General features: G+C 46.3%; 1 protein-coding gene across 1 annotated transcript in view; it reads left to right on the top strand.

Annotated features, from left to right (window-relative positions):
- Window positions 1–22,499, top strand: part of CNTRL (centriolin) — an 83,459-nt gene that overhangs the window by 36,354 nt on the left and 24,606 nt on the right. Inside the window, exons 13-24 of the mRNA XM_068973845.1 lie at window positions 1,478–1,654; window positions 4,943–5,077; window positions 10,528–10,673; window positions 11,263–11,470; window positions 12,161–12,340; window positions 14,089–14,268; window positions 14,994–15,110; window positions 15,402–15,546; window positions 15,976–16,124; window positions 17,731–17,911; window positions 18,963–19,276; window positions 20,809–21,014. Coding sequence (XP_068829946.1) covers window positions 1,478–1,654; window positions 4,943–5,077; window positions 10,528–10,673; window positions 11,263–11,470; window positions 12,161–12,340; window positions 14,089–14,268; window positions 14,994–15,110; window positions 15,402–15,546; window positions 15,976–16,124; window positions 17,731–17,911; window positions 18,963–19,276; window positions 20,809–21,014 — 2,138 coding nt within the window. The remainder of the gene's footprint in view (window positions 1–1,477; window positions 1,655–4,942; window positions 5,078–10,527; window positions 10,674–11,262; window positions 11,471–12,160; window positions 12,341–14,088; window positions 14,269–14,993; window positions 15,111–15,401; window positions 15,547–15,975; window positions 16,125–17,730; window positions 17,912–18,962; window positions 19,277–20,808; window positions 21,015–22,499) is intronic.

Here is a 22,499-nt window from a genome sequence, read left to right on the forward strand (position 1 = left end):
GTTTTTTTAACTTTTACAGGAAAGTTGAAAGAAGAGTTCACTGAGCTTCTGTGTGCTCTCCTAAATTAAACAAATAGTTTACCATATATATATATATATATATATTTTGCTGGGTCATTTGAAAGTTGCAGGTGTTAAGACATCATCCCTTTAGTCCACATCTCTTTAAAACGAGGCTATTTTCTTCCATCACTATGAAACCCTTATTGCACCTAGAAAATTAGAAAATCAACAGCAGTTCCTTCATACTGCTTACTCTCTGAGCCATTTTCCCGTTTATGCCAAGGGTGAGTTGTACAGCTGTGTGTGTCTGTGTAGAACCCACCAGTAGTTCTGGATGGTGTCCCACCTTCTAGGTGTGTCTGATTGTCTCCTCATGGTTGGTTTAACTTGTTCCTCGATGCTCTGTGCAAAGTAATGTCTTGTTTTAACTACACTTGCCCCTAATTACTGGAGAAGTTAAGTACTTTTCATCTGTTTATTTGCTGTTCAGTTTTTCTCTCCAGTGAATTCCCTCTTCATGTTCTTTGCCCACTTTTTTCTGTTGGATTGCCTGTCTTTTTCTTAATGATTTGTAGAAGCTCTTTATATATTCTGGATATTAATTCTCTGCTGGTTTTATGGAGAATCTGCATCCTGGACCAGCAGCCCAGATGATTCAGATGCCAGCTGGTCTGTTATCACCCACTGAGAAACTCTTCTGTAGAAGTCCTCATCACAAGATGCTCCTTTGTAATCCAGAGCAGTTTGGTCTAATTCTTCAAGATCCCAAATAAATAGATGAAAATTATAATGTTTAATCATTAAAAAAATGGACTAAAATGGATCAGAACTGTGGCATACTAATCAATATGTACTATACTTGTCAACATTCATTTAAGTTTCTCTGTCATCCTTAACATTAGAGAGTGCTGGTCCCGTTTTGTTCTTCTGGTAAGTGAACATGCTATGGTTCAATAGAAAGTCTCGGCTTTGGAGTCAGAACTCTCAGTTCACATTCTGACTCATCGTTTTTTTAGCTGCACAGCCCGGTGCTGTTTACCTCGATGTTCATTCTCCTTTTCCTCATCTGTAAATCTGGGATAATACCTTGCCTTACATAGTTACTATGAGGGTATAGTGAAATAACGAATGTAAAAATATTTATTCCAGTGTCTGAAGGAAAATAGGCCTTAAATTTTATCCTCTTTTTTTTTCTTTTATGAATACATAAGACTCGTTTAAAGGATCACAGCTGGTTACTCTGAAAAACACGTTGTAGCTTGCTGACTTTTCTGATAACAGTCAGGGTTTTGTTTTCCAACCTAGACTCACACAGCCTGCAGCCTCATCGTGTCGCCAGTGAATGCTGCCTGTGCCTGGGCAGCAGTGGCTGGCCAGCATTTGGTGTAAGTGCTCGGGTTACTTATAATGACTTGCAGATGCTTAAGCAGCACAATGAGGGTTCTGCACTTAAACATACACTGAATCCTTGCAGGAGCTTGCAGAGCTAGAAAGTGCCCTGCAAGAGCAGCATGAGGTGAATGCGTCCCTGCAGCAGACCCACGGAGACCTCAGTGCCTACGAGGCTGAGTTAGAGGCGCAGCTCAGGATGAGAGAGGCCGAAGCCAGCCAGCTCAAAGAAGAGCTGGGAAAACTAGCAAGGCTCAGCCAGGTGAGTAAGAGCATGAAGCCATGTAGAAACCAAGTAGTCTGGGCCTTAACACAACAGCTTTCCTTTCATTTGCGCTAATATTAAACCCTTTTTAAGCCCATGTGGACTGATGGGCCTCCCCGGTGGCTCAGTGTTAAAGCATCCACCCACAATGCAGGAGACGCGGGTGCGATCAAGCCCTGGGTTGGGAAGATCCCTGGAGATGGAAGTGGCAGCCCGCTCCAGTGTTCTTGCCTGAGAAGCCCTATAGACAAGAGGACCCTGGCAGGCTACAGTCCATGGGGTCACAGAAGAGTCAGACACAGCTCAGCAACTAAACAACAGTGTGACACGGTGAGAAGAGCACATGTTTGGAGTCAGACGGCCTGAGCGCAAGTATGACCCCTGTGTGAACGTGGGCAAGTCACCTCATGGCTCTGAGCTTCTGACGGATACTTACACTTACTTCTTCTGTCATGAGAGCTATGGTGAGGATAAGTGAGACAGTGGACAGGGAGCACTAGCAGTTGGTAATCACTAAATTCTAGTTTTTCTTTCTCAAACCAGCTTCAAGAGACCTCTTTCAAGTTGATGGTAAATTTTACTGTGCTACTTTCTGTTTTGTTTGGGTGAAACATCCACAAGTTTAAATTATACCTTGAAAATTAGATAAACATTTATTCACCCAATAAATACTTATTGATTGGCCATTAAAGACCAGATGCCCTGGGTGCTGTAGAGAGAAGCACAGCCATGGTTACTGTCCTTGTGAAGCTGACAGTCTGGTGGGTGAAACAGGTGTTAGAGGGAGAAAGGGGTAGGGCCCTGTGCTCGGGGAGCAGTGGTCAGGGAAAACTGCCCATGGTAATGATGTTTCAGCCGAGACTTGGAAGATGACTAGGGTTTGGCTGTGCAGGGGGAGCAGGGGCGAGATGAGCAGAGGTAAGGGATGTGTTCTAGGCGGAGAGGCAGGAGAGAGAGCATAATGCATTTGAAACGCTGAAAGTATGCCTCCAATATGCCAGGGATGAGGAGAGGAGTAGGGAATGAGAGTGAGAAATAAGGGCAGAGAGGCAGACAGTGACCAGTTATAGTACATTCTTGATCTCGTTAAGATACAATTTTGTTTAGCTGTTAGACAAATGGGTTGCATTTTCTACCAGGAAGCCCACTCAGACCTTCCACTGTATCTGCTGAAACTCTGGGTTCAGGACTCTGATTTTCCTTTAACTTGTGCTCAAAGCATTTTATCCTGCATGTGAAATCAGAATCTGTTTAGATTGTCCATCTCTCCTGCTAGACTCAGAGCACAGTGAATGCCCAGATTGCAGGTGCCTGTTCCAGTACCTGCACCTGAGGAGGGTTAATAGCTTCTCACTGGGTGAAAGTTAAGTAAGGTAAGATAGTTTGAAACAGGCACAGGAAAAGATGCTCAACATTGCTAATTATTAGAAAAACAAAATCAAAACTACAGTGAGGTACCACCTCACACTAGTCAGAATGCCCATCATCTACGAACAGTAGATGCTGGAGAGGGCCTGGGGAAAAGGGGGCCTCCTGCACTCTTGGGGGAGTGTAAGTTGGTACAGCCACTATGGAGAACAGTATGGAGGATTCTTAAAAAACTGAAAAGTTACTGTATGATCCAGCAGTCCCACTCCTGGATCTATATCTGGAAAAGAGGAAAACTATTTGAGAAGACACGTGCATGCTTGTGTTCACAGCAGCACTGTTTATTGATGCAGTAACCAAGACTTTGGGAGCAACTTGAACGTAAACAGATGAATGGACAAAGAAGATGCAGTGTGTGTGTGATGTTACTTAGCCATAAAAGGGGATGAAATACCATTTGCAGTCAAGTGGAGAGGCCGAGAGATGACCATTACCAAGTGAAGTAAATCAGAGAAAGACAGTTAGCACAGATCACTTACATGTGGAATCAAAAAAAATGATACAGGTGAACTTATTTACAAAATAGAAATGGACTCATAGTCGTAGAAGACAGATTCATGGCTACCAAAGGGGAAAGGGAAGAGGACAGATAAATTGGGAATTTGGTATTAATATATACACGCTACTGTATTTAAAATAGGCAACCAAGGACCCCCCTGTAGCACAGGGAACTGTAAGTAGTATCTTATAATAACCTATAATGGGAAAGAATCTGAAAAAGAACAGGTGTATATTTGTACACTGAAACATTATAAATCAGTTATGTGTCAATTAAGAATAAGGTAGTTAATTAAAAATTGAATTAGTTTGAATCCCAGGAATTCATGTAAAATTGCTTTCATATGATTAGAAAAGGAAATAAAAATAGGTTGGCTTATTATAGTAATTGTGTTACTTTCCATTCGTTTACTTATTAGATACTAAATGACCATTTACTGATTGACAGCATTATATTTCTTAAGAGTACCAAGTTTTATAAAGAGTGTGGAAAAGAGGAGATTGGGAAGAAAAACAATAAAATAGCAGTAAATATTAATATAAATAATATATTTATATAAATATATTTATATAAATAAATATTAATATATTTTGTAATAGTAAATACAATTTCTAGATATCTCCTTTGAAATAAAATTTAAATGTTTAAGCCAGCCCTTACTAGCTTAAAACTCTTTTGTACTTCCCTTGTCCTTTTTTAATTTTTCTTATAAGTCTTGACAAAAATAGGCCTTTTCTCAAATTCATATGGCATTTAAAAGGGCATTCCCTTCCTTGGCATCAAGACTACCAGCACTGGTCTTCCAGCCGCACGTGGAGAGCACGGGGGTGACAGTCCTTCTCTCTCGGCTGTACAGGCCTCTGACTGGCACCTTTTAGTTATTGAAGTCACTTGTGATGCATGTTAAAAGCAGATTCCTGGGCCATGTCCTAGAAACTCTGGCCCATCAAGTCTGAGATGGAGACCGGGCCTCTACGTGTTTAACAAGCGTGCCCAGTGATTTGGTGCAGGTGGCTGAGACCACAGTGTAAGAAATGTGGGTCTAAGGGAAGGGAGAGCAGTAGTTGTTGACTCCCTCACAGAGCTCTTAAAGGTTGGTGTCTGGGCTCCCTCCTGGAGATTCTGATGCTTACCCGTCCTTATGTGTTAATAGTTGAAGGAGGCCTGTGAAAACCCTACCTTGAGCCTTTTAATTTGGAGGTACAAACATAGAACTGAATTATAAAACCAAGGCTCCCAAGGGATTGCATGTGTATGTAAGTTTATGCAGACGTGCTAAGTCCCTTCAGTTTATGCCTTATAAGATCATAAATTATTGCTATTTTACTTTTTTGTATCATTGTTTCCTATGGCAATAGCTAGAACAGTCAACTCTACAAACAGAACTTGAGAAAGAAAAACAAGCCCTCAAGAATGCCCTGGGAAAAGCCCAGCTCTCGGAAGAAAAAGAACAAGAAAACAGTGAGCTCCGCACCCAGCTTAAACAGCTGCAGGTAGGGACTTGCTGGCTCCAGATGCATTCTTACTTGGGACGGCCAAAGATGCTGCCATCCATTAGTCAGACACTCTACAACCTGCTCTGACATGCAGTAAGCTATTTGCAAAAAGGAATTTGAGCTAGGATAGCACCACAGCTTCTGTTCCTCGTGAGCCCAGCGTTCTGAGATTATTACTGTGCGTGTCCTTTGTGTTGTTATGATGGTGCAGAGAGATGCAGGCTGTGTTGATCCTAAACCGAGAACACTGTAAGCTGATGGGTGGCAGCAGTGCCTTGCATTCCCCCTAATAACACCATTGTCACAGCCTGGGCTAAAGTACGCAGCTGGACACATTCTTCCTCCACTGAAATATTCTTGTAATTATCCAGGAATATAACTAGAATGGGTTGTAGTAGGACTTCTTAATTGTAAAGCTTTCACAGTCTCCTCAGAAGTGATGTCATTTTACATTTGTGAGAGTTTTCTAATTCTACAGCTATTTTCACAATAACCTGCCCCATAAACTGCAGGAGAAGCAGGTGGACAGGATTTTCCAGGTAATTAAACGTTCTCAAAGAGGACAGGTGCCTGAAAAAATGAGTACCTGGACCAGCCCACAGGCTTCCAGGTCTGTGGGGTCGGGGGCCTCACAGCTGAGGCGCCAGCTGTTCCCCTTCACCAGAGACCAAGGGGCAGAGTTGTGCTTATCTGTGAGGAGGGCTCCAATAATTCATGTAGGGGGGTTGTGACAAATAAGACTATATAAGCTCACCTGAATTCTCTCTCTTTTCTCCCAATGCATAGAATATTTTTTTCTCAAAGTTTAAGTAGATCTAGTTACCTGGAATCTTGTTTTTACTGCTATCATTTCAGCTTCTGAAGTGAATATCATAAAAAATATACATGCTTTCTATTCTTGTGTGAGTTCTGTGTTTGTTAGGTATTTGTTGTGTTATTTTTTATTTTTACTATGGGAATTTGCAAATCATTACAAAATCAAAGAGGAAATACCCTTAGCCCTTTGCTCACTCAGCTCAACCGGTTGCAACATTCTGCTATTCTTGTTTCAGTGAGTCCCCCCCCCCCTTTTTTTTTTTTTGGCTGGGATACTTTAAAGAAAATATCATACCTCTTTATTTCAACACTAAGTACTTCAGTATATTCTCTTAAAGAAAAGGATTCAGGAGCCTTCTCTCCAAAGGAGAAACTGAGATCAGCTTTCCAGAATGCTGGTCCATGCTATGAGATTCTTTTAGTTGGAACTGGGTCATTTGGTTGCTTGGCCTTCTAAATTCCTGATACGGAGCTCAAGTTAAACTCACTCTGCATTTATCTTTGTCAGAAATCATTTAGTTGCCGTGAGCCAAAACCTACTAATGCTAGCTCAAGGAAGGAGACAGGCAGCTTGCTAGGGACCAGAGCTGCTTTGTCAGCCACCCATCCAGGCAGTTCTCATTCCTCCTGCTCTGTCTCCCTGGACCCAGCATCGACTCCAGGCCTGCACCAGTGTAACTTTACAGGACTCGCTCTCCTGCAGACTTGCTGGACAGGATTTTGGTTGATGCTGGAGGGAGTGAGAACTCTCCTCTGTCTAATCAGTGCGTTGGCTGTCCTGGGTCAAATCACCTGTAACCAGGATTAGATAGTAGTGCAAATATGGGTGCCTTGGGGCAAAGGGCAGAGACAGTTTACAGAGAAGAGACTCCAGGTGGACAGACCTGTTCGTTGTAATGCTGAACTCACCCTATGAGTTCAGTTCAGTTGCTCAGTCGTGTCCCACTCTTTGCGAGCCCATGAATCGCAACACACCAGGCCTCTCTGTCCATCACCATCTCCCAGAGTTCACTCAGATTCACGTCAATCGAGTCCGTGATGCCATCCAGCCATCTCATCCTCTGTCGTCCCCTTCTCCTCCTGCCCCCAATCCCTCTCAGCATCAGAGTCTTTTCCAATGAGTCAACTCTTCACATGAGGTGGCCAAAGTACTGGAGTTTCAGCTTTAGCATCATTCCCTCCAAAGAAATCCCAGGGCTGATCTCCTTCAGAATGGACTGGTTGGATCTCCTTGCAGTCCAAGGGACTCTCAAGAGTCTTCTCCAACACCACAGTTCAAAAGCATCAATTCTTCAGTGCTCAGCCTTCTTCACAGTCCAACTCTCACATCCATACACGACCACAGGAAAAACCATAGCCTTGACTAGACGGACCTTAGTCGGCAAAGTAATGTCTCTGCTTTTGAATATACTATGTAGGTTGGTCATAACTTTTCTTCCAAGGAGTAAGCGTCTTTTAATTTCATGGCTGCAGTCACCATCTGCAGTGATTTTGCAGCCCCCAAAAATAAAGTCTGACACTGTTTCCACTGTTTCCCCATCCATTTCCCATGAAGTGATGGGACCAGATGCCATGATCTTCGTTTTCTTAATGTTGAGCTTTAGGCCAACTTTTTCACTCTCCACTTTCACTTTCAAGAGGCTTTTTAGTTCCTCTTCACTTTATGCCATAAGGGTGGTGTCATCTGCATATCTGAGGTGATTGACATTTCTCCCGGCAATCTTGATTCCAGCTTGTGTTTCTTCCAGCCCAGCGTTTCTCATGATGGACTCTGCATAGAAGTTAAATAAGCAGGGTGACAATATACAGCCTTGACGGACTCCTTTTCCTATTTGGAACCAGTCTGTTGTTCCATGTCCAGTTCTAACTGTTGCTTCCTGACCTGCATACAGGTTTCTCAAGAGGCAGGTCAGGTGGTCTGGTATTCCCATCTCTTTCAGAATTTTCCACAGTTTATTGTGATCCACACAGTCAAAGGCTTTGGCATAGTCAATAAAGCAGAAACAGATGTTTTCCTGGAACTCTCTTGCTTTTTCCATGATCTAGTGGATGTTGACAATTTGATCTCTGGTTCCTCTTCCTTTTCTAAAACCAGCTTGAACATCAGGAAGTTCAGTGTTGAAACAAAAAACCCAATATTATACCAGGTTTGAAGAAAATTAATCATTGAAGTAGCATATAGGTATTCGGGGAACCTTAGGATGTAGAACTATCTTTCTGTCTAATTTAGGGAAATTCTATCAGTTTTTTTTTTTTTGGTTTTTTCACTTGAAAGAGACATTATCTGGATTTAATTCTGGGGTCTAGATATGCTCACTAGTTTGTTAGTGAAGATATGCTCACGTATAACAGATACTCCCACAGAGCACTGTGAGCTGTCAGGGAAGCTTCAGTGCCATGGGGAGGTGCTTCTGTTTCTGTTTTTTCTAACTTTGAATTGTGTCCATTCTCCAGCATATACCAAAGGAGAATACTAAAGTGAATCCGGATGTATATATCACTCATCTTTAGCAGTTTCAACACATGGCCCATCTTACTTCATCTGTAACACACCTCTAGTCTTATTTAATCTATAACATCCTCCACCTTGAGAGCTTGTTGGGAGGTTCTAGAATGATGCTGTGAAAGTGCTGCACTCAATATGCCAGCAAATTTGGAAAACTCAGCAGTGGCCACAGGACCGGAAAAGGTCAGTTTTCATTCAATTCCAAAGAAAGGCAATGCCAAAGAATGCTCAAACTACTGCACAATTGCACTCATCTCACACGCTAGTAAAGTAATGCTCAAAATTCTCCAAGCCAGGCTTCAGCAATACGTGAACCATGAACTCCCTGATGTTCAAGCTGGTTTTAGAAAAGGCAGAGGAACCAGAGATCAAATTGCCAACATCCTCTGGATCATGGAAAAAGCAAGAGAGTTCCAGAAAAACATCTATTTCTGCCAAAGCCTTTGACTGTGTGGATCACAATAAACTGGAAAATTCTGAAAGAGATAGGCATACCAGACCACCTGACCTGCCTCTTGAGAAACCTATATGCAGGTCAGGAAGTAACAGTTAAAATTGGACATGGAACAACAGACTGGTTCCAAAGAGAAAAGGAGTACGTCAAGGCTGTATATTGTCACCCTGCTTATTTAACTTATATGCAGGGTACATCATGAGAAACGCTGGGCTGGAAGAAACACAAGCTGGAATCAAGATTGCCGGGAGAAATGTCAGTCACCTCAGATATGCAGATGACACCACCCTTATGGCAGAAAGTGAAGCCTCTTGATGAAAGTGAAAGAGGAGAGTGGAAAAGTTGGCCTAAAGCTCAACATTCAGAAAACGAAGATCATGGCATCTGGTCCCATCGTGGAAATAGATGGGGAAACAGTGGAAACAGTGTCAGACTTTATTTTGGGAGACTCCAAAATCACTGCAGATGGTGATTCCAGCCATGAAATTAAAAGACACTTACTCCTTGGAAGGCAAGTTACGACCAACCTCCATCCTAAAGGAGATCAGTCCTGGGTGTTCATTGAAAGGACTGATGCTGAGGCTGAAACTCCAGTTCTTTGGCCACCTCATATGAAGAGCTGACTCATTGGAAAAGACCCTGATGCTGGGAGGGATTGGGGGCAGCAGGAGAAGGGGACGACAGAGGACAAGATGGCTGGATGGCATCACCGACTCCATGGGCTTGAGTTTGAGTGAACTCTGGGAGTTGGTGATGGACAGGGAGGCCTATTGTGCTGCGATTCATGGGGTCGCAAAGAGTCAGACACGACTGAACGACTGAACTGAACATTCTCCACACCCTACCCCCACATCTGTTCACACTGAATTATTTTGAAATAAATCCAAAACATCTGATTTTATCTGTAAATAACATACCACTGTATGTGTCTCTGGAAAAGAAGGGCTTAGAAAGAAGCATAAAGGAATTCCCTGAAGGCCTTGTGGTTAGGCTTCTGGGCTTTCAGTGCTGTGGCCAGGGTTTAGTTCCTGGTTGGGGAGCTGAGATCCCACTAGCTGCACGGCATGGACAGAAAAAAAAAAAACATGGATGCCATTGTGATACCTTAAAATTATAGTCACCCCCGATATCATCAGATACCTTAAGAATATTGAAACTGTCTCATTTTTAGAAGTGTTTTTTGGAATCCAGACGATGTGTTCACAGTGCACTTAGTTGGCTTGATTCTTAAGTCTCCTGTAATCTACAGGTTTGCTTTTTCTGACCTTTGTTCCACACTGAAGAAAACCAGGTCTTTGCCTTGTAGACTCCCGTAGTCTAGATTTTGCTGGCCACATCCGCACGGCGTTGATTAACATGTTCTTATATAGAGGTTTATTTAGATTCACGTTATTTAGTTTTGGGCAAGAGGAAGGTAGTGTCCACAGGTACTTCCTGTGGCGTCACCACGACACAGATCATAACGCCTGTTCGTGTCTTTTGTGACTTCGGATTAATCAGTAGATTCAGATATTGTCAGCCGTAGTGGAAAGGATTTTTTAAAAATTGGTGAAAGAAGTTGACTAGAATGATTACATGGTAAATAATATAGGCTGTGTGTGTATGTGTGAGTGTATTTTTAAATTTTGTTTTGGTGACTTTTACCCCTCTTCATTTTGCCTCCCTCCATAGGATGACAATACCCTGTTAAAACAGCAGCTTAAAGACTTCCAGAGTCACCTTAATCATGTAGCTGATGGTCTGATTCATCCAGAAGAAGTGGCAGCCCGTGTAGATGAAGTAAGGAGGAAACTGAAATCAGGAGCTGGAGAGATGAGGTAATGGCAGGTCAGGACCGCCTGGTATAGAGCGGGCCGAGGGCCGAGTGTGGGCTTCAGTGACGGAATCCCCTTTCCGCAACCGTGCATGGCTGATTCCTTTCGTAAGGTTTTCTCCTTATCATATGACCATGATTGAGACACAGATTACTTAATTCAAGTTGTCCATCACTGATATTTTTAATCTTTTATATGTTTTGTTATTATTTAATTTAAAAAACATAAAGGTTTTATGAGTAACTCATTCTTGAAAGCTTACTGCGGATGGTCAGGAAGTAGAGTCACATTGTACACTTTAAGTAGAAAACAAATAGCTAAAGAAAAACAGGCTAATTTGAAAATGTGAAAGGGACGTTTATTCTTTGAACACACGTTGTTAGCCTGAAGGTAGCCTGTGCTCTCAGAGCGGCAGCATCAGTTGATAAAACAATGCTTTGCGCTCCAGAGATGCACAGTGATTTGCCATGGATTGACAACAGGTGCCGTCCCACACAGCTCTTCTCGTGTACTAATGTTACTGGCGTGCTTGCGTCCAGCGTCAAAAATAAAACGTCACGTTTATAACATCTTTCCTCTCCCCCCTTACCAGAATCCACAGTCCTTCAGATGTCTTAGGGAAAAGTCTTGCTGACTTGCAGATACAATTCAGTGAAATGCTGACACGTTCTCAGTGGGAGAAAGAGGAAGCCCACGGGAGGGAAAGGAAACTCCAAGAAGAAATGGCTCTGCATCGGGAGAAGCTGGCGGATGGACAGGAGGCGTTCAGGAAGGCCTGTGAGAGCGCGCTAGAAGCAAGGGTGAGAGATGGGCAGGCGGCAGCCGGAGGGAAGCCTTTAGAACACATGCACGCTTCTCAGCAAGTCACCTTGCCGCCTTTTTTGTGTGAATACAGTGTAGGGCATTCCCTGGTGGTCCAGTGGTTAAGACTGCTCACTTTCATGGCCAAGAGCTGGGGTTCGATCCCTGGGCGGGAAACTGAGATTCCACAAGCAGCATGGCATGGCCACAAAAAAAAAAGTGTTTGTTATATTAATTATACCTTAATAAAGGTAATTATACCTTTAAGGTCTAATTAATAAAGCTATAATTTTTAAAAAATACAGTAATTGCGGTTAAGTTTCACTCCTAGTAAGTCAGGCTGTGTGTGACTGAAAGGCAGCCCTGAGTGTGGTGCCTGATGGCAAAGTCAGGCTCCTGCAGGACGCTGTTTTCCTTGCTTTTGGAAGCAAGTGAGCTGTTTCTTAACGTGCAGGTCAGTAACACCGCATTGCTAGAGCATAGTATGGTGCCAGAATCTGAGTTTTTGATGTAGCTATTTTAATGAGGCAAATGTTAAAATGGATCCTAGAGAACAGTTGTGATTAACCCATCCCCAGTAAGCCATTAATACTCTTTAGTAAAATGAAATACAATTCTCCAGAAGGTGTTTATTTTGCTCAAAAAATATTTTGCTTAAAAATAAGTTTTGAAACCTTATTTCCTCACAGATTAATTTTGACAAGAGGCAACATGAAGCAAGAATTCAGCAGTTAGAGAATGAGATTCACTATTTACAAGAAAACCTAAAAAGTATGGAAGAAATCCAAGGCCTTACGGATCTGCAGCTGCAGGAAGCTGATGAAGAGAAGGAGCGAATTCTAGCCCAGCTCCAGGAGTTAGAGAAGAAGGTGGGCAAGACCAGGAAAGAGACACACGAGTCCCTGCTGCCGGGGTCCTGCTCTCAGCGAGGGGGCAGCTCAGAGAGCTGTGGTCCACGGTCACCTCTAGCTGCACGGCTGGCTCGGGGCCTGCCCTAGAGAGGCCTGGGTGCACATCACTGGATCTGGAGCCTGAGACGAGGGAGCGTGATAGACAGAAACAAGGGAATTGGGATGTAAGGAGCGAGCGAAGAGTTGGCTGGGTGGTACTTAAATGCTGTTGGGATGATTTGCCTCCTTCCACACCCCTTTCCAAACTGGACACATCTGTGGAACATTACTTTTCAGCTCCTCACTTTTCTTTCTGATTCCCTGGCCTCTTTTTAAGCTTCTCCAAAGCTACCTCAGCCACTACTCCCCTTGGCACACCTTGTGCGATTCAGAAGCTGCCCCCAGCGTCTCTGAGGTCACAAGTGGAGCACCCCGACTGACCACAGACTCCTTTGCCGTCCGCGCCCTCGCGCTGCATGATCCCAGCGCCTGAGCCCCGGCTTTCCTTGCATGTGGCTCTCCTGTCCTTGCTTTCTTCCTTGTCCAACTTAAATCCCACGGTCCCCCACTGTCGTCATCGTTTGCAGATATCCTCAGATTCCTTGCTCCTTTGCCCTGTCTTCTGTGACAGAACAGCAGCTGTCTGCGTTCTTTAGCCCTGCACTCGTGGCTGAGTGTTCCTGAGTTAAAACCCACCCATCCAGGCATAGTGGTGGCACTGGGAGTGTGTGCAGCCTCGGCGGCGGCCGCCTCACTCCTCTCTGGAACCTCGCTGTCAGGCTGCAGTGTTCTGTACCTTCTCCCAGCCCCCGTGAGTGGCCTCCTTCATGCTCTAGTGAGAACACATCAGCTCCCTAGTCTTACGAGTCTGCCTCCAGAATCTCTCTGGAGTGTCTGCACTTTGTCCTCCTCCAGGGCCACCAGCCTCATCCGCCGTGACGCGTCATCTCTTCTGGACAATGGCTGCAGCCACGGCACAGCCGCCGTTTCCACTTACTGCCAGCTCCGTGGAGCAGCCAGCACAAAACAGAAACAGACTCTTGTCAGTCCCTGCCATCTTCCTCTCCCTCCAGCAGCCTCTGTTGTTCCTAGGATAAGGACTGAAACGCCTTCGCCTCTGAGCCGCCGCGGGCTTCGCCTCCGTTGGTGCCCCCTTTTCTCACCGTGCTGCTGCTTGCAGTCCCCGAGACCCCCAAGTTCTGGCTCCCCCTGCACCACGCCTCTCCCCATCTCTTCTCCCTGACTCCCTCTCCCACCAGTCTAGGTCTCTCCTGCCAGCCTCTCACAGAGGTGGGTCCCTTGTTCTCTCCCTTGAGAGCACCACTCACAGTTTCAGTTACACATTTGCCTCGGTGTTTGTTTAACGTGTGTGTCTCATAAGCCCCTCGAGGGCAGCAGGCAGGTCTGTTTGGTTTACCACCATATGCCCCAGTGATCACAAGGGGCTGGTCCATTGCTTGCCAGTGGTGCCAAGAAATGTTTTTCCAACAGATGAATGGATTTACGAGCACAAAGCTTCCAGACTAAGTGTACTGATTTCATTCTAAGTTACTGTACAGTTTGGAGGCGTTTCTATTTTTTAAGTCCGAGCACCTGCTGTGTACCAGGTATTGTTCTAGGCATGGGGTATGTGAACAGAGTCCCTGCTCGCATGGGGCTTACATCTTAGTTCATTGCTACCAAATGAGTCATCTCTCTGGTTTTTTTTTTGTTTTGTTTTATCTCAGAAGAGACTTGAAGATGCCAAATCTCAGGCGCAGGTTCTGGGTTTAGATAAAGAATTGAAGAAACTAAAGAAGGCTGTGGCCGCCTCTGATAAGATAGCCACGGCCGAGCTCACCATTGCCAAAGACCAGCTCAAGTCCCTTCATGGCACCGTTATGAAAATTAACCAGGAGCGTGCAGAGGTGAGTCCCACACACAGCAAGTGCCCACCAAGGCTGCCCCTGCCGAGGCACCAGCCCCTTGCGTTTTTGAGCTCTCATTAGAGACTCTGGCTCTTGCGTAAAGTTGTCTGTTTCTCTTCAGACCTGATGGGTGCACTTCCACCATCACAGCCCTGCCATGGGTGTGGTGCTCTAGAGAGTCTCCAAAGAACCATCAGATGAAGCGTACCATCCTTACCTCAGAGGGCAGGGGTCTGCTGAGGGAGCCAGCTGTGAGCGCAGAGCTAAGCAGGAGTCTGCAGGCCTGCGGGGTCATCCTCCTGAGCCTCAGCCCTTCCATCACGTATAGAGGCTCGTGTGTCTCTTCACGGGGTTATTATGAGTCTTGCCCGAGATAAGTGTCACAGCCTGTATAGGACGCAAATGCTGTTGCGATTAAGACCACGGGTCGTAGGAGGGAGAAGCCTAACCATGGGAGCCCAGAGTCCCCCCAGTCATGGGAGACTGTGGGACGGGGGAGGAAAAGCTGGTCTGTGCTTTTTGATGCAGCACCCTGCCCACTTGGACCCCACAGAGGGCTTTGAGGGGCTCCCAAGTGGTGGGTAGGCGAGGTGGGGCCAGGCGCCTCCTGTGCAGGGGGTAGCCGGGCGTGCGAGCTGACGAGAGCAGAGGCTGAGTCTGGGAGGGAGAGAGGAGAGCACAGCCCGCAGTGCCGTGCCGCCCTCCCCGCGCCTCCGTCCCAGCAGGACCTGCAGGAAGCAGAGCGGTTCAGCAGAAAGGCAGCACAGGCCGCGAGGGATCTGACCCGAGCGGAAGCGGAGATCGAACTCCTGCAGAACCTCCTCAGGGAGAGGGAGGAGCAGGTCAGTGCCGGGACCCCGTGAGACCACCTCCTTGGGTCCTTCTCAGTTCCTAAGCGATTGCATTGTGGTAGGGACCCTCTCAAAGGATTCTGAGGTCCCGTCAGCAGTCAGTCAGTACTCGATCCTCTGCTGTGTGCCGGCCATTGTGTGGTTTAAATGCCCAGAGGAATGGGGTTCCTCATTAGTGCAGTAGAAGTAAAAAGTCAGAAGATTATAAATCACACTGCAAGGAGAAGTGCATCTGGAAAAGAATATTCACTGGCAACTTCTTATATGTGATTTTTTTAAAAGCTTCAAATTGAGATGGAGAAAGTAGAGGTAGGCACCCGAGGAGCAAGCTCACAGGTGCTGGAAATCGAGAAATTGAATGAGACCATGGAGAAACAGAGGAGAGAGATCGCGAGGCTGCGGAACCTATTAGACCTCACCGGGGCTGGTACAGTACTGGGCTTTGGTTTTAAAATCAGATCATTCTGTTTGTTTTTTCCCTTTAACAGATTTATTTGTTACCAGTCAAGCCCATGCTTGATTTATAGAGCTGTGATAGTTAGCTTAATAAGTAAAGAACTTTTTCCAGTGTATATAAGTGCAGTATCAAGGGACTTGATTACAAAGAGAGAAGAGATTCATTTTTGTATTTTCAAAAAAAGGAATGTTTACAAATCTGTTTCTTTCTCTGGCTCGCTTTCTAAGTGAATAGCAGTGGGGTATCTGTCCTCTTTTAAGAGTCAGCAAACGCTTACTACCAAAGGACAGCTGTGAGGAACTAAGAGTCATCGGCTCTCGTGGAATCACTTTTGTATTTTGAGAGAGAAAGGAAGTAGATGATTTCATGCCCAACTCATGGAATAACTTTCCTTTACAGATAACAGAGGAGGCATTGAAAATATTTTGGAAGAAATTGCTGAACTCCGATGTGAAGTTTCTTACCAGAATGATTACATCAGCAGCATGGCAGATCCTTTCAAAAGACGAGGCTATTGGTACTTTATGCCACCACCATCATCATCAAAGGTAGGAAGTCTGTGTTGTTGGAGATATATACTAAGTTTTCTTTAAGAAAATGTAACAAAGTTGCCTTCCGTAAATCTGTGATCAGATGTCAAGAACAACATATCTAGGCTAAGCCATGCGTTGAGGTTCTTAAGTGTTTACACTGAGATCGAAGTAGGGCGTTCCCAAGGAATGTGGCAGTTGCCCACTCATGCTCAGGTGTATGTGGTGGGCTCCTAGAATAAGGATCCTGTAAGGGAGATAAAGTGACTTGAGCCCAGAGAGCCTGTTGAAACTGTTGAAAATGGCAGTGGAATTATACAGAGGCTGAGACAGAAAGCTAGGCACCTGGATTTCATTTCCTTTTAACAGTCATTCATTCAGTGCTTACTGAGGTCTAGGTCAAGTGCAAGACTTTGGTGGGAAGCCATGATGAATGATACAGCCCCTGCCCTCCAAGAGTTCATGAGCTGGGGAGGAACACAGTTACACCAGTGTAATTACAAAACAGTGGCATACACGTGACAATAGACCAGACATCTCTGCCCCCGTTGCAGAGAATTACAAATTTATCTCATGGGAATGTTTAGGAAAGAAGCCTTCACAAGCAGGGGCATGAAGTGAGCGCTAAGCAACCCTCACAGGATGTGCACTCAGGAGCGAGGGGACAGCCCGCAAGGACGAGGAGCGTTGGGTTAGCCACGGCAGGTAGCCTTGCGGGGCTTGAGGGTGGGATGGGAACAGTGAAAGGCAAAGTAGATTGGGGCCATGAATTTTTTTTTAAAGGGACTTCAGAATCCCTTACCCTTAATTATAGGCCTTGGGAAACTGCGGTTGTGTGTGCCATGATCAGAGCTCGAGCTTTGGAGGAATAGTCTGGCAGAGTGTGAAGGCTAGACCTGCAGTGCGTGAGCTGCTCTGTGTGGGGCTGTTTGAACTCACTTGGGTGAAGGATGGAAGAGGCTAGAGCAGAGGAGCTGGAGGAGAGGAGGGTTGAGGGGTGTTCAGTGGGCACAGAGTGAAGGTTTGTGGCCTGAATCTGGGAAGGAAGGAAGGATGGATTCCATCCTGCTGGAATCCGCTGACAGCCCCAGTCGGGAGAAGCAGCCCTAACCCGCTGGGATCCCAGGGACGTGTGGACTTCCTCAGAACCCCAAGAGCAGAATCTAAGATCCTCCTCCCAGATCCCTAAGGAAGCCAGACATCTTGGCACAACCAGGGCCACAGGTGGAAGCAGTGTTAAGTTAGAGCAGAGCCCGAGTTGGCTGAGGGTTTGGAGGGCCAACCTGCAACTGGGAAGGAGGAGCGTAACAGTAGAGCTCTAAGGCCAGGCCCGGCCCCCAGCGCCGCAGGAGACGGAGACCCCAGGCAGCCTGGCGAGCGCCTGCTTTCCATGATCTTACCGAGAGAAGAGAGGCCACTAGGAAGGATGAGTACGGCAGCCAGGAGGCTGACACCCTTGCAGGCTGTATGACCATGTGCCCACGTCTCACTCTCATGTGAGAACGAGAATTATGATGTAGGAGGAGAAACCGGTTCTGTGTCGGCGTTGCTGTAGACTTTGATCTTTCTCCACATCAGTCTTTTTATCTTTAAGAGATGCTGTGCGCTTCTGTCATTTGTGTAGGTTTCCAGCCATAGTTCCCAGGCCACTAAGGACTCTGGTGTCGGGCTGAGGTATGCAGCCTCAACTCCTGTTAGAAAACCACAGCAGGACGGGAAGGAAGACGGTGCCCCTCCAGCTGCCTCGGGATACTGGGTTTATTCTCCTATCAGGAGCGGGTTACATAAATCGTTTCCAAAAAAAGGTAAGTCAGATCACATCCGGGAAGTTGCACGTCTCTTGCCTGGTTAATGACTTTTGGTCCCCTGAAATCCATAAAGTACAGCCCAGTCTCTTCGCTTGCTCAGGAGGCCCTCTGTGACCTTGTCTTGGCCAGTGGCCCCCTTGCCTCCCTTCCCGTCGCTCTCCCGCCTGTCAGCCACGCCCAGCTGCATGCTGTGTTTCTCACACCTCCATGTTTGAACCCCTCTGTTCAGAATGTTCTACTCTTCTTTTCTCTCCCAAACTATTCCTGCTCATCATGACTTCAGGAAGACCCAGGTCCTCAAAAAGCACTCTTCTTCTGGACCCTTCCTCCTCACTGCCTTACCCAGGCACGCTGAGCAGCTCACCTGTGCTCCTAGAACATGGCAGTTTACATCCTTGTTTCAGGGTTAGCACACTAGGTAGTTACTGCAACTGAAATGAAGTATTGCAGGTCTGTCTTCCAGAGCCCCAGAGGAAAGAGTTGGACCTGGGGTAAATCCCAGCTCTTTCACTAAGTAGCTGTGTCATACTAGGCAAATTATTTAGCTGCTCTCAGAGTGTTAATCTGTAAAATGGGAATATTACATTCTGAGAATTTGTTCATTCAGGAAATGGAGTGCCTGTTGTGTGCTTGGTTCTCTGAGATAAACACAGCTAGTTCTTGCTTCCTGGAGAGATAAGTGAGCAAACCCCCACCGAGAGAGGCTGTGTGCCCTGACAGTGGTGGAGCTTGGCGCTGTGGGTCTCATAGCACTTCTCTGCTGGCCTCATGTAACATGAAGCAGGCACCCACATGTTGCTGAATGATGAATGAATGAAGACGGGAAAAAAGCAAACCAATGGATAGGTGTCGGAGAAACTCAAGTTCACCTGGTGGAAAGAATTGGAATCCCTGTTTTGATCCACTTTTCAAAACTGCTTTTGACCTTTTTTACAAAATTTTATTTTTCCATCTCTCATATCTTGGCCTGAATGCTGCTGTTCTCTGCTAAGTGTGTTTACCTAGTAAGCCACAGGAATAAGACACGCTCCTGTGTTTCTGTTTGAAGATGCAGACAGTGGAGGAGAGAGCCGGGAGGAGAGCGAGCTGGATGACCACGACGACCGCCCGTTCGTCCCTCCTTCTGGATACTTGATGTACACCGTGTTCCCCGACGGCTCTCCTGTACCGCAGGGCATGGCCCTCTACGCACCGCCGCCTCCCTTGCCCAACAGTAGCCAACCTCTCACCCCTGGCACTGTTGTGTATGGCCCGCCCCCTGCCGGTGCCCCCATTGTATACGGGCCCCCACCCCCCAGCTTCTCTGTCCCCCTCATCCCAGTGGGCGTGCTGCACTGCAACGTTCCGGAGCACCACGCCTTAGTAAGTGGGGAGACGCGCGAGCCCGGTCCACACTGCTTCCCTGGGGGCCTCCTCAGAGCCTGTGTCCCAGAAGTGTGCTTTTAAGGCTGATGTGTAGAACCCAGCAAACATTCTGTTATTAAAATACTGTTCTGGTCAGAAGTTAGGGTGCCAGTCAGAAGTTGTGGTCCTAGTTTAACCATTTTATAACAAAAATGCTTTCAGCCCAGAAATTAGCCATTTTTAAAGAAGGCTTATTGTGTATGTTTTTGTTGATAAGCACTGTATGAGTGTGTATGTATAGGCATGTGCTTGCTCAGTTGCTGCGGTTGTGTCCGACTCTGTGACCCGGCACATGCGCGTGCCTGCCTGTACTTGTGCACACATGTGTAGACGTGTTTACGTGTAAACATGTGTAACAGCAGCACAAAGTAACGCTTTGCTGGGGATCATCCCTCGCTGGTGAGATTAATGACTATTCTCTCTTTCTTTCCATAGCTCTCTTCTTGTTGTGCCCATAATTTTGTGTTCTGTTTTTCCTACTTAATGTTACAAGCATTTTTCCCATGGTTTTCATAGACATTTTCAAGCAGTATTTTAATGACTGCATAACACTTCTTTATTTGTAGGAAGTGTAGTTCGTTTAATTTTGTATAAATTTTACTGTATTTCATATTTCTGCTCTAGGCTAAATTCAAGAAATGATTCCTTCCTAGTCCCTAGCTTACTTTTCAAGCTTTTGGCACTAAAGAAATAAAATGCATTGCAAGTACCTCCTTCAAACTCAGGACACCTGGATCCTGATGTTTTCCTGAGCTCTTGATTTTTCCCTTTTCCTCTCAGCAAACTGAGAGGAAGAGAAAGGATTCGAGTACCTGGGTGTGAAGCCACCAGCCCAGTTTTAATCAGTCAGCCTAGTTCCAGAGCTGTGGATATTTGCATGGTTAAATGGCCGTTACTCTTGTTCGCCTGCCGTGCTCTGGTGCACACTGCTCTTGGAACAGTTCTGTTGGCTCACTTGCTAATCTCGTAAGCTGGCTCTTTCACCCTCAGCCAGTTCCCAGCGCCCATGTGGTTCCCCAGGTATGCCTCTGTATCTCCTATATTTGTACCTTACTTCTTCGGCTTAGATAGTTCCTGTTTCATTTGTTCTTCAAAACCAAGCAGAGCACCCGTTTCTCTAAGTAGCCTTCTCAGCCCACTCCCCTCCCATGTGTCCAGAGGAGGGGGAGACGTGTACGTCTGTGTCTCTGTCAGATGCTGAACTCTGGGACCAGACAGCACCCGCAGGAGGTGCCTGCTGTCTGCTTATCAGGCAGGCATAGCTGGACTGGGGGAAGAGTTGTAGGGTCTGTCGGTCCGTCCATTGCATCTATGACCTGTGAAGACATTGGCTTGGCTTAATTTTTCTTTTCAAACTGAAGTCTTAGCAAGCTACCACTATTTTCAGGGCATAGATACCACTTTAACCACAGTTCATTTCAGTTTGGGGCAGGAAAAAGGGGAAATGACCTCATGTGATATTTCAGTATTGCATTTTTTTCTTTATTCAGGAGAATGAGGTTTCTAGATTGGAAGACATAATACAGCATTTAAAATCAAAGAAGCAGGAACAGAGGATGAGAGCGTCCAGGCGGCAGTCTGAGAAAGAAATAGAAGAACTGCGTCATAATATTGATGAACTTTCGCAAGAGAAGAAAGACTTAGAGCACGAAGTAGAAGGACTGCATAGAACCATCCAGAAACATCAGCAGCGAAAGTAACTATTAGCCATTTTATTTTTATGATTCAGATGAATTAGTTATTAAGGTAACCAAAATCAGTGTTGTCCTGTAGCACTTTCTGTGATCTTGGGAATGTTCTAGATCTGTCCCATCCAGAACAGTAGCCTTAGCCATGTGTGGTTGTTGAGCACTTGAAATGTGGCTAATGAAACTAGGGGACAGAACTGAATTGAGTTGAATAGCCACGTGGTGATTTCTAAGTTCTTGTGGCCAAAAGTCCGAGCCAGCGTCTCTCATAGTCGCTCTTGGAGAATGGCATCCCTCCCCGTCGTCCTGGCTGCAGGCTTGCCACTCCCCGTTCCGTCCACTCCCCTAGGCGTCCAGCTGCTCTCAGCCCCGCTGACGCTATGCACAAAGGGCTCTCGCGCTGGCCCCCTTCTTTCATTGTCGCTGCCCTGGCCTTCAGGCACTCTCACCCTAGGTCAGGTTCTCCAGGCCTGGTCTCTGTCGCTCTGTCCCACCCTCGACGTGGCTGCAGCCCTGGCCGTGCGTGCCCTCATGCAGCGCTTATTCCCACCAGCGGACATTCTGCCCTCCCGGCCCTGCACCCTGCCTCTCTGCTCGTCTTTCTCTTCCCACGCAGCGCTTATTCTGGCCCTGCGCGCTTTGCCGCGGTTTCCCTGAACACCGCCTTTCCTCCTGCCGCCCCACCTTTGTGTGCGCTGTCCTCTGCCTGCAGTGGCTTCCCTGCCTGCCCCGCGCAGCTCCAGTGTGTCTCTCCAGGTGAAGGTCAGGGACCCCTCTGATACAAGAGGTTTCTCACCTCAGGCTCCCACAGTTAAGAGTTGGCAGCGTTGGGCATAGTGCTATTCATACTGTGTTGTGCGATACCCAGGAGGGCAGGCGGGCAGGCGGGCAGGTGCAGGGCCTCCCTCTCTGTGCCCCAGTGTCTGGCAGAGCGTTCGTCAGCTAACACACTGTCTGCTCCTTGGGTCAGTCACACAGAGCGCATCTTCTGCACTAGGCCATGAATTATGACAGTTCCTCAGTTTTTGTCCATTTAGCCAGACTGGCCCACGGGCCAGGGTTGGAGGAAGACCTGTGGAGGACCTTGAGGTGGGTGAGATGCGGTCTCGGCCTTCTAGGAGCAAATGCAGGAGTGACTAACAGACCTGGCAGGAAAAAGCAAGGGCCACCAAGAGAAGGCTGGACTCGATGCTTGAAGGCTTACAGGAGGGTTATTGCATTTGCGTAGGTGTTTTTGAGGGGGATGTAGGCCAGTGGGACAGCCACTTCTTTTCCTAGTTGTAAAAATAAATTATCATTTGGGGGAATTTGGATAACACAAAAACAGTCAAAGAAGAAAGTAAGAATTGTCTGTATTCATTTAAAGACAAACTGTTAATATGTTAAGTTTATTTTCACGTTTTTCTGTATAGATAGTCCCATTTTCAAGCAGTTTTGACTTTAGCCTTGTGTTACTAAGTCCTGTGTTATGCTTTTTGATTTGTCAGATATCG

The sequence above is a fragment of the Capricornis sumatraensis genome, chromosome 6, assembly GCF_032405125.1.
Source record: "Capricornis sumatraensis isolate serow.1 chromosome 6, serow.2, whole genome shotgun sequence".
In the NCBI taxonomy this organism is placed as follows: Eukaryota; Metazoa; Chordata; class Mammalia; order Artiodactyla; family Bovidae; genus Capricornis; species Capricornis sumatraensis.